This window comes from Onychostoma macrolepis, chromosome 02 (assembly GCF_012432095.1).
Source record: "Onychostoma macrolepis isolate SWU-2019 chromosome 02, ASM1243209v1, whole genome shotgun sequence".
NCBI lineage: Eukaryota > Metazoa > Chordata > Actinopteri > Cypriniformes > Cyprinidae > Onychostoma > Onychostoma macrolepis.
In genome coordinates this window covers 22,446,841-22,459,219 of record NC_081156.1, presented here as the reverse complement: position 1 = coordinate 22,459,219, position 12,379 = coordinate 22,446,841, and the positions used below count along the sequence as shown (strand labels likewise).

The 12,379-nt window shown below is 39.7% G+C and overlaps 1 protein-coding gene across 3 annotated transcripts in view; it reads right to left on the bottom strand.

Annotated features, from left to right (window-relative positions):
* tnr (tenascin R (restrictin, janusin)) overlaps positions 1 to 12,379 on the bottom strand; it is a 160,359-nt gene that overhangs the window by 25,107 nt on the left and 122,873 nt on the right. For all 3 annotated transcript variants that reach the window (XM_058746610.1, XM_058746602.1, XM_058746616.1), the window contains 5 exons: positions 10,904 to 11,023; positions 10,681 to 10,824; positions 8,022 to 8,141; positions 6,867 to 7,010; positions 29 to 159 (listed from right to left, as the gene is read on the bottom strand). In XM_058746610.1, coding sequence (XP_058602593.1) covers positions 29 to 159; positions 6,867 to 7,010; positions 8,022 to 8,141; positions 10,681 to 10,824; positions 10,904 to 11,023 — 659 coding nt within the window. The remainder of the gene's footprint in view (positions 1 to 28; positions 160 to 6,866; positions 7,011 to 8,021; positions 8,142 to 10,680; positions 10,825 to 10,903; positions 11,024 to 12,379) is intronic.

Sequence of the window (12,379 nt, the reverse complement as noted above, 5' to 3'; positions counted from 1 at the left end):
CTCAAGAGAAAATCCATATTATGCTTGCCTTTCGACTGCCGTCTGCTGCTTTGTAGGTCAGCATGTAGTTATCGATGTCTGCGATGGGCGGCCGCCAGGATATGAGGGCGCTTCGATGGTTAATCTCACTAGCTGTCAGGTTCTGGGGCGCATCCATGGCTGTTTAAACAAAGATCAAAGACACTTAAGTCCCATTACTAGGTTTTCAAGCAACAATATACTACATAGACTTAACTTTCATACATAGATTCAAAAACCCTATAAATGTATGGTTTACATTAAATGTTAAAATGAGTTTTTTTGGTCAGATAATAATATTTACTTGTTTACATTTGTTTATTAGGTGTATATTTTGTTTATTGTTTTTTTGGTGGCTGACAATGTATATAATAAAAGGACACGTCCGTTTAAAACATGAATTTTCTATGTTGAATTTATGCACAATATTTAAGCTTACTTGCAAATGTTTCTGCCACATATGTGTATACATTATGCTCACCAAGAATGCATTTATTTGATCAAAACAGTAAAAAGAGTAAATATACTGTAAAAATACTGTAAATAAACAATTTAAAATAACTTTTGTTTTATTATTAAAATCTAATTCCTTAGAAGTTGCATTTTCAGCAGTTATTAGTCCAGTCCTCAGTGTCACATGATCTTTCAGAAATCATTCTAATATGCTGATTTTGTGCTCAAGAAACATTTCTTATAATTATCAATGTTGAAGACAGGTGTGCTGTTTAATTTCGAGGAAACTATGACATGCTTTTTCAGGAACCTTTGATGAATAGAAGTTCAGAAGAACAGCATTTATTTGAAACTGATATCATTTGTAACAATATAAATGTTTTTATTGTCACTTTTGATAAATTTAATGTGTCCTTGCTGAATGAAAGTATTCATTTCTTAAAAAAATAAAAACAACAACAACAATAATAAAAATATCGATTTCTGTTATGCTTTATTTGTTGATTTGCTTTGTTTTAGTATTTTGTCACATGGAATTTATGGCTGAGGCTCAAAACAATCTGGTTTCAGCAATCATAAAGACGGTTTCACAGGAAATGTAGAAAATGCTAGTAAAATGAATGGGAATGCTAACAGATTATAGCTATTTATAATCTACAAGTATTTTAGACCTGCTTGGTTTAAACTGACAAACTACACTAATAGAGCATGTTTAAACTGACCATCCCCCACCTGACATTCAGCTGTTTTTTCTTTATCAGACTGTTGTCTGTGTATGGTGTGTATGTTTGGAGTTGTGTCAGCACACCCGCTGCAGGCATGTTAACTGGTCGCTAGCCTGAGGACAAAATAAATCACATGGTTGCGTGTAGTGTATGTTTCAGGCACAGTGACAGATCCACTTCAGAGGGAAGACAATTAGTATGTGTTCACCGGCGTCCTGTCTCTCAACGTGATCTCTTATCAGTCAACGTGCCACTCTCCCTCCAGCAGAGAGTCAGAACACAAGCTCAACACACACACACACACACTTTCCTTTCATACTACAAATGCTGATGCTTCTTTTCCATGTCTCCAAAAGCCATCATCCGCTGTCTATGTGCAGAAAACTGGATGTATTATAGTTTTTGTTTTGTTTTTTTTCTTTCGGTGGGTTAAAAAATACAGCTCTTTTTCTCAGATCCTCTCTCTCATTCTCTGGAACTGAAAGTATGAAATGTCTAAGATATGAAATGTTTTGTTGCACAGGCAGGTGAGACAACATTTTAATAAGAAACATGCAAAACTCTCACAGTGTTATGGCGTTGTAGAAAGTCATATCAGAACATATTTATGCATATGAAAAGTTATTCTTGTTTTGCCCAGAAACATACATATGCAGTCAGACGTAGTATTATATATTGTCTATATTTTTATTTTTGTGTGTGCATTTTTCTTAGTGGCTATGTATATAATAAAATAGGTCAAACATCAGGTTTACATGTTGTTGAATTTGAATTGTAAAGACATTTATAATGTTATAAAAATGTTACAAAAGATTCCTATTTCAAATAAATCCTTTCTATAATTTTATAATCACCAAAATTCTGAGAAAAATGTATTTCACAATATTACCCTTTTACTGTATTTTTTTTATCAAATAAATGCAGCCTTGGGCAAGCATAATAGACAACTTTCAAAAAACATTTAAAAATCTTACCAACCCAAATTGCTGAATGGTATTTATATACTGTATATAAAACGTTCAACATGTCTGGGCTTAACATTCTGCCCTTGATTTCCCATTACTTTAAACTGAATGAACACGCAAACTAACAAAGTGCACCTATCGAGAATGAAATCCAACCTTGGAGAAATGGAAAGAGATTCTCCCGTGCATATCCGAGGAACACATTCATATTCCTGTTCTCACCTTAATCTCTTTAACGATGAAGTTAGAACTGTAATCTAAATCAAAATGACAGACAGCACTAATCCTGAAATAGGCATGAAATTTGTTAGTTGTTGTCATCTTAATTATCCCCTTAAGCTTCCATAAGCCTCCTCATAAATGCCAAAATGATGCATCTATGACACTTCACCTCCCTCAGGGTGGGAGCTGGCAGATTCTTAAACACCGCAGGATGGTAATTTCAGGGAAGTTTTTCAGGCATTGCAGGCAATGAAACATTTTTATCAGAGCATGGCAGGATCTAAATCCACTGTTATTAGAGCAGAACTGTTTCCGAATTAAATTGTCATTAAGTAGCCGAACAAAAAAAAAAAAGTTTGAAGGCAAATGAACACAACAAACCTCATCAAGCGATTATGTGTCAAGATTCTGCACGTCACTGAGCTGGCAATGTGGTTGCAAAGCCAATGGTCTGTGACACTTTTATGTGCAAATTAATTTCCTCTAAACAATCCAAACTAATGAAGTATTCTGGGAGGGCCGTTTGATTAAAGTTGAGGTCTAATGCATCTGAAAGCAGTCCGCCGCTCCACCTCCCCTTTAATAGATGAGCTGAAAGTTTCAATGCAGAATAAAGCAGCTTGAAATGAAACCGCTGCTTGTTCTAGTTCAGTCTTCTGTGTGGGAAAGACAGTTCGCCTCTATCTGCGGACAGCCTCTCTGTGAGCAAAGATGGGTAGTGATGCTGATCTCCTCTCTGTTCTCACATGGGAATCGGAGCTTTGCTGACTTCAGGATTTCGTTACACAAACTACAAAAATTAAGTAACGGCCTTGTTTCTGCTTTGCATGAATCTCATCTCTGCTCAACTAGAAGAGGATGATAGTATAATTAGAGAAGTGCTTAGTCTTGCAGCTGTCTATTGGATATATAAGCTTGAGTGCTGTTTTACCGAATATCTTCACGGCTGCAGGTAATGCGTAACCATAAAGGTTCAATATCAGCACTCTTGGGAAGCTGGTTGTCCAATCAGATTTAAATACTGGAACAGTGTATAACAAGTTGTAGATAACGAAATCGGCAACTTTAACTTCCGCTAAACCAGTGTTTCACAATCCTGCTCATCTCAGCACATTTTGGATGTCTGATTCAACTCATCATCTCATTAGAGCTCCATGACCTGGAGACATTGTGAGGGTGCATCAGGTTAGTGAAACACCTTAATTGTCAGCCATCAGCAGCAGGATTGAGAAACATGGCACTAAAGTGGAAAATACTACGATTTGATAGTTATAAAAACTTCATTCCCAGTATTCAAAATATATCTAAGCTTCTGGATTCATTGACTGATGTACAGTAAATAAATATCCCACTATATTAGTGCTACAGTTAATATGTTCCTTGAACGGTTTTGGCTACTAAACTACTAAAATAGTTACCTCTCCCAGTCTGTGCATAGCTCTTTCATTTTACCCTAAGATATTTTAAAATGTTTTCATATGTTTGTCTGTTATGCTCACCATAGCTGCATTTAAAAAACAAACAAAAAACGAATCTATTCTATTCTTTTCTATTTTAATATACACTAGTCAACATTTTTGAAGTGGATCAACACCATTCATCAAAGTTGTCCTAAAACCTAAAACCAATGCGTTCTTGTCTTAGGACAACTTTGATGAACTTTTTTGATCCACTTCAAAATGTTGACTACTGTATTTTAAAATGTAATTTATTGATGGCAAAGCTGCATTTTCAGCAGCCACTACTCCAGTCTTCATTGTCACAGTATCCTTTAGAAATCATTCTTACAGAATATGCTGATTTGGTTCTCAACAGGTATTCCTTATTATCAATGTAAAAAAAAAAAACAGTACTGCATAAAATCTGTCACACCCCTGGACTGTTTTGTTGTGTTTTTGCCCCCCATGTGTTCCCTGTGACCCAGTTTCTCCCCAGTCTGATTGTGTTAATTTGCTCCAGGTGTGTCTTGTTTTCCCCTGATTTCCCTGTCTTTAAAAGCTCCAGTCCTTTCAGTTAGTGTTTGTCGGGTCTACTTGTTGGATGTCGTCTGTTTCCCGTGTTCCTGTTTTGAAGTTTCTCCTGTGAGTCTAAGATTAAAGACTGTTCAACATTTCTCTACGTCTCTCTCGTTCCTCCCAGCGAATCGTGACAGAAGACCCGACCAAAAAATACAGTAACCTCCGTTTGTATCCTTCGTTTTGTTTCTCGTTTTACCGTGTTTTTTGTTTCCGTTATGTGTTTCCCTATGGACTCCCTCCTTCGCCCGGAATATCTCCTCCTCCTGTTGGAGCAGGGGGAGAGATCGCTCGAGGGCCACACCAGACTGTTTCTGGTTCTCGCAAGCCTCCCCACCTACCTGGATGACGCGCTCTGTGCGTTCTACGACGCCAGTTTGAATATCGCGTACTGAGCGCCGTCATCCGAGGACGGCCCTCGAGCGAATTTCACCGCCTTTGTGGAGAGGACACTGGTGAGAATCAGATCTCTGTTCCCCGCCTGCTCCCAGGAGAATCTCGCCAGTGCCACTCTCGACCCAGTGCCCAGCCCACCATCTCCCCGCTGCGCGGAGGAGCCCGCTGCGACTGACGAGCCCGCCGCGACTGACGAGCCATCGCCGCACGGAGCGACAGAGCTGAGGATCGCCGCGGAGCTGGAGCTACTAATGATGTCAGTCAAGGTGCGTGAGCCGGCAACAACGCCACGGACTGTGTGAGCGCGGAGAGGAGCTCCGCCCCCTGCACCGCGGCTGAGGGTGAGCTGAGTATGGCGCGTGGATTGTGCCACCACGAGGGTCAGAAGGCTCCTGTGCCTGCTCCTGTGCCTGCTCCCCGTAAGCGTCCCCCAGAGTCCGTGCCTCCAGAGCACCCTCCAGTGTTGGCTCCTGTTCCTGAGGTCTGCCATGAAGGTCTGGAGGCTTTCAAATGCCCACCCTCCCATTCCAGCCTCCTCCACCGCTGTCGTCTGGCAGCCCCTCTGCTTGCCCTCAGCCCACCATTTATGCGGTGCGAGCTCGGCGGGACTACCATCCTCCAGCATTGCCGTGGTCGGAGTTTCCCTCGACTCCGCCTCTGAGGCCCGGACTCCGCCTCGGCCCGGACTCCGCCTCGGCCCGTTGGCTCCACCATGGCTCCTAGCTCCCTCCTCTCCACCGTGGCCCGGTAGTCCACTAGCTCCGCCGGGCTCCCTCGTCCTTCCGGCTCCGCCTTGGTCTGGCATCGACCATCCTGCACCTCGGGACTCCACTCCTCTGGCTTCGCCTTGTCCCTTCGTCCCTCTGGCTCCGTCAGGCTCCTTCATCCCCTCGGCGGCTCCTCTCTCGGTCGCCGGCACCATCTGCTCCGCCTAGGACCCCTGCCCGGATCCTCCCCGTCGCCCTTGCTCTTCGGCTCTCCGTCTCAGCCTCGGGCTCCTCCTCCACCTGCTTTGCCACCATTGGTCGGCCCCCTGGAGTCGGCGGCCACTCCTCCTCCATGGCTCCTCCCCCCCCGTCGGCCATCATGCCTGTTGCCTGGGTCCTGCTGGGTGCCTCCTGCTCCGGATCCCTCCTGGCTCCTCCCTCCTTCGTCACCTCCCTGGTCTCTTTCAGCTGGCCCCCTCCCAGGTGTCCATCCTCCTTCTGAGCCTCCGCCTTTGTTCCCACCGTCCCCCTGTTGTGTTCCACGGTGCGAGGACACACCTTCCGGGAAGGGGGAGTAATGTCACACCCCTGGACTGTTTTGTTGCGTTTTTGCCCCCCATGTGTTCCCTGTGACCCAGTTTCTTCCCAGTCTGATTGTGTTAATTTGCTCCAGGTGTGTCTTGTTTTTTCCTGTCTTTAAAAGCCCCAGTCCTTTCAGTTAGTGTCTGTCGGGTCTACTTGTTGGATGTCGTCTGTTTCCCGTGTTCCTGTTTTGGAGTTTCCCCTGTGAGTCTAAGATTAAAGACTGTTCAACGTTTCTCCACGTCTCTCTCGTTCCTCCCAGCGAATCATGACAATATCTTTGTTGGAACAATGATAAATTTGTTCCGGATTCTTTGATGAACAGCATTTATTTCAAATACATAAATCATTTATGACATTTATGCATTTACTGTTACTTTTGATCAATTATAATGTGTCCTAGCTGAATAAAAATGATTTTTTTTTTCAGAAAAAAGGTACAAGAAAAAAAAAACATTTAAAAAAAGAACAAGAAAACAGCAGAACACTGCACTCCAAACTATCTTGTTTTGATTTCTTGTATTATATTTAACCATCTAATGTGTCAGTTTGAATGTCTCAAGTTTGGCTTAGTTTCATAACTAATGTAGTGATCTTTTGTTTGGACTCTGCTCTTGGATTCTCCTCTACTTCTTTCCCTGAGCTCTACCTTTCTCAGCAACTGGGGTAAAGGCTATTAGGCCTGTTTTGAGATAACGAGGGGAGTATAACTGGAACTAGGGGTCTTGACCTCCTCAAGCCCCCCTGTAATTATTACACAGGGGACAGAGATGGAGCACTTACGTGTGACAAAGTTGGCAATGACTGTGCCACTGGTGAGAGGACCTTTAGTGGCATAAAGAGCCACTGAGTAGGTAGTGCTGGGGATGAGCTGACTCAGCTGGTACTCCTGCTTGTTACCCTCCACTAAGAAGGTGTCTGCCGTAACTGGAAAGACAACATTCATTAGTGCAAAAGCAAGTGAAGAACTGGAATGTTTTCAAATATTCTTGAAGACCTATTTATTTTAAATTAGAAAAAAAAAAGAATACCCACATTGAAATTTAAATAACAAACATTACACATAGGTAGCGACATGACAGTTTTAATGTACACAAATATTTAAATGTCCTACTGTGAACTGGATTGGACCACCAAATTAAGCAACTATTAATGATAATTCTGGTTTCTAAAGGCCTGTTCAAACCAAAGATGACAAGTATAATGATAACTGTATCTATAAAGTTATAATAATCATTCTAATTATGTGAGCTTGAGGAAGTACAGTCTACAATGATAACAAGACTTCCAGGTCATTTTTTCCAGCTGATGAAAAACAAGTACATTGTTTAAAGAGCTTGTGCATTTAAAGCGGCAGATGAAATCACTACGCATATGCTTATAATAAACAGAACATTATCGTCTGTTGGTGTGGATGCTGATAGTTATTGTTATAGTCATTTTTATAGTTATCGTTCTTTGTGTGAACAATCCTTTATGTGTTTATTTATTTATTTATTTTTCCCTTGCATAGATTTGCTAATGATATGTGAGGATGCCAAGAAACTGGTCCATGTTGACATCTGCCTAATTTGCCTAGCATCTACCAAGTTACAGATGCATTAACTGCAAAAGTTTGACTGGATGTGCATCTTTGATGTCAAAAAAACAAATTACCTTTTTAAAAAGTCGATAAGCCAATTCATTTTGCTATCCCAACTATGCATAATAATATGGTTAATTGCATTTTACTATTGCCATTTAGCAAGACTCATTTGCATATCTGCATTGCTTTTTCCCTGCCGCACACAGACCTGAAATAGCAAAACGGCATATATCTTTGTCCAATGAGAAAATAAGTTACATTTCATTTTGTATTTATGGCTGTGGCTTTTGGGACGTGATTTAAAGAGCAAATGATGCTGATAAATGATGGACAGAGAGGTTGTTTCCACATACCTTGGTTCCGGGTGAGGGTGAGCACGTAGTTATCAACACTGGAAACAGGGGGGTTCCAACGCAGCAGAGCCCCCTGAGGTGTAACATTCAATGCAGTGAGCTCCATAGGCATGTCCATAGCTGTGTGGAACAGAGGATTATGTGCAGGTTACAGACAGACAGTCGGAGATAAGCTCAGCCAAGGTAATTGGCAGCAGTCTCATCTTCACCTTTTTTTTCTTCCTGTGCAAACGATATTCACCGGCAATTTAAAAATAGAGCACCTCAGCAGCTTGGAACTAATTTGTTGTGATTATCTGGCTGGAGAAGATCACAATTTCCTTAATTAGCCGACATCGAGGGGGAAATTAGACAGTCAAATGTGTTCAGAGCTCATTCTCAACAGCATTTCTATGCAAGTGAGAAATGAGAAATGTTGTTCTCTGTAATCCTCTATCCATGCTGTGACTTTCACAGATGGCCTTTCTTTTTTCAGACAGGAAAAATCTCACTCTCCTCTTTGCACTATGGCGTATGTCCTCTTAGATGAGGTCAGTGGACTGTAATCGCACATTACCATCTTCCCATCCTGTCCCACGCGCATTTTAGTTCAGCCAGCCTCTCTGGCAATAGCCATATCACTTCTACAGCTGTAGAGAGCTGACCCTCCCATTAGGCACCAATGACTTTGTTCCAAGAAATTCTAGGCCTCTCACAACCTTCCAGAGAAGCTGATCTCCGCTGCCTGACAGCAGTGCAGCGGCAAAATCCCCATCGCACCTTCCCCTCTCTCTGCTTTACCAAGTCTTGACATGCCCTACGCTGACAGACTGGGAGGTGAATATCAGTTTTCGCTTATGCAGTGAATGTGAACTTGATGATCCTCAGCAGGTCATTAGGCAGAGCTGTGAACCAGAACATAGCTTTGAACCAGATCCATCATGTCTCATCAACTCCTCTTGTCACCCTTTACATAACAGCTGAAATAAGCCACGATGTTTGCTATATCCTACTAATAAAAAGCTTTTTCCAAAAGATGCATTTTTAAAGGAGCCGCTTGTCACTTTGCATTGTTACAGCATTGGCAAGATTTCTGTCAACATGGGCAGCTTGAGATTGTTTGCCTGTCATATTTTTATTAGCTTTGAACAAAACTGTCAGGCTTTAAGCTGCGATGGGGAGTGTAGCTGTGTTTTGATGTATAGGCAAACACTTCCTACCTTTTTATTAAGCAAGTCAGCAATATTAAGCAAAGGCCAGCATTTGTTTGTTTTATTGTACTGCATCGAATGATATGACTAATTAGTTAACTTCCTAGGCTCGAGACAGACTAATTAAATCATTTCAGTGATATATTGCACAGCTGGAACAATGACTGTTCTGTGCGATTTCTCTATTGAGACGCAAGTTAAATATCCCTATATTAAATCTAAAGCACTATTATATTCTGAAGATAAGCTTTTAACATTAAAGCAACACAATGAGAACAGGTTCACTTGGTTTTAGTAACACTGGGTCTCATTCACTTACTGCATATGTGCTCATTTGTGTGATTTTTAAAATATTAAATATTGTTTTATTTATGTTTTTTTATCATAATTAATAATTACACATTTTTATATATTATTAATTCATAAAAAATAAACATTTATAAGTATTTGTGCTGGGCAACGATAATCACGATTAATCGCATTCAAAATAAAAGTTTTTGTTTATATAATATGTGTGTGTACTGTGTATATTTATTATGTATTTATAAAGACACACATAAAGTATATATTGGTATTTACATGTTTATATTTATATTCATATACTTTATATTATATATAAATATATTTTATAAACATAGCATATTTTTCTTAAATATATACATGCATGTGTGTGTATTTATATATACATAATAAATATACACAGTGCACACACACATATTATGTACACAAAAACTTTTATTTTGAATGCGATTAATTACGATTAATCGTTGCCCAGCACAAATTTTCATTCAACTAAGTATACTGTATATCTAGGTATATAACATTATATAGATGTTATAGAATTCAAATTATATATACTAAAATATATTTTATAGATACACAAATATATTTTAATAATAATAAAAAAACATTCTATATATTATTCACAAAACAATACACAACAATAAATTAAAAACGACTTAGAATAACCCTCATTTGAATAATAAACAGCAGGGTAGAGACTTTATGCACAACATTTTGTGCATCTGATGGAAATTTTCTGTCAGTACCTTGTCTGTGCATTTAAGCATGAACACTTGTCCACAATTAGTGAATGAGACAACCTATAGTACTAGCTGCCTGTCGCCGTCGTGCGGTGCTGTTCAAGTAAGATGGCAGGTGAGCATCTCTGCTGATCACTGATTCCATTAGTAAAATTTCATTTCACTTCTGTGAGATGGCTGGCAGCCTCCCAGAGGACGGGCGGAACGCACAGGGTGAGAGATGGTACTCATCACATGGTAAATGATGTGCATCATTCCTCAGACTGTCATCCATATTTCTATCAAATCAAAGTTCTGTGACGAACGAGGCTATATGAGAGCACATCCTTCACGAAATACCAAAAGACATTTCCTAGGGTAAATTAGAATACCAGTCTGCAGGATGTGCAGTAGTATATGATTAGTAACAGAAGCGAACAGAAATACCTGTAAAGACCGTAGAGATGATGACCTTGCTCTCTTGGCTTCCTCTCACTGCGTTCAGCTTAATCTCGTACTCTGTTGCTGGATGGAGGCTGGTTAGGGTGTAGTTGGTGACGTCATTGTCAATCACCACATTGTCCATCCTACCTGTGATGATAAATAGTAATGCTTATTTGTCTAATTTTTTCAATTTAGGCATGCTTTAAATATAAGGCAGAGAAAGTACCTTTTGGTGATTGGTAAGACATTTTATAGTAATCAAAGGGTGCGAGTGGTTGAATCCATGATATGGTTACAGATCCCTCTGTGACGTACAGCACACTCATATCTCTGGGAGGGTCCATTCCTGTATTATGAAAAAAAGTATCTCAGTTTCCACCAAATATTAAGCGACACAATTAGTTTCTTGAACACCAAATCAGCATATTACAATGATTTCTGAAGGCTCATGTGACTGTGAAGATTGGAGTAATGGCTGCTGAAAATTCAGCTTTTCCATCACAGGAATAATTTACATTTTATAATACATAAAATAGAAAACTGTCATTTCTAATTGTAATAATATTTCACAATATTACTGTATTTTTGATTAAACAAATGCAGCCTTGGTAAGCCACAGAGACTACTGTAAAAACATGAACCATGCCGTGCCAACTTTTGAACAGTATTGTAAGTATATCAATAATGTTGCATTGACTGTAGAATTGCACTGTTTACATTTAGACATGATTAACTTATTCCTAAAGCAAAAATGCCCAATAACAGGGGGCTACTGACATAAAAATGAGTAGTATTCAGTTGGTCATGAGATCTCAATGTCTTCCCCAATAAGGTTACCCAAATATATTATATTATTGATAAAAAATATTTGGTAATACTTTAGTATAGGGACCAATTCTCGCAATTAACTAGTTGCTTATTAGCATGCATATTACTAGCATATTGGCTGTTTATTACTACTTATAGTTTCCATTGCAATTATTATTTATTTCAGTGGAACAGTCATTGTAATTCTTTTCTATTCTCATGTAATTTATTTCCTATTTCTGTTTGTCAACAGCCCCAGAGAGGAGGAGTATGAGTATGCTGGACACAAGACACTCTTCACAAGGACATTTGCATTGTTATTGTCCGCTGCTGTCCAGCAGGGACTCTTTCATGATTTGTTTATCTGTCCCAATAGCACTTAGCATTGCTAAAGTAAAGGTTACACTGCCTCCGAAAACAGTTTAACAGACTAACAGTGGTTCTGGAGCATTCTGACAATTGAGATTCTGACAACTGATTTACTCTTGCCATTATTGAAGTGGCCAGTCCTTAAAGCGAGTGAAAAGCCATTCACACCTCCCATATTCATTAGACTAATGCATTCAATTCATAAACTACGGATGGCAATTCATAAACAGGTTGTCAACCTCATTTAAATGCTTTCAGGGTAAAATATTCCTCAGTAAATGAGTTGTGATTATTCATGTATGCATATCTTAATTTATTTTCTACTCAGCAGAGCAGTCAATAAATATATATTCAGACTTTGTATAAAGGGCACCAAGAACAACTTTTTTTCAGTCCTTTCCATCTGCATTTATTCCGTTTCTTATTGTTGAGCATATGGTGACCTTTTTTTCACTTATGTTAATGTAAAGGAGCGTTAATGTGTGAAAATATGGTTTCTAACTAAAGCGAGAACATGCTGAAAATG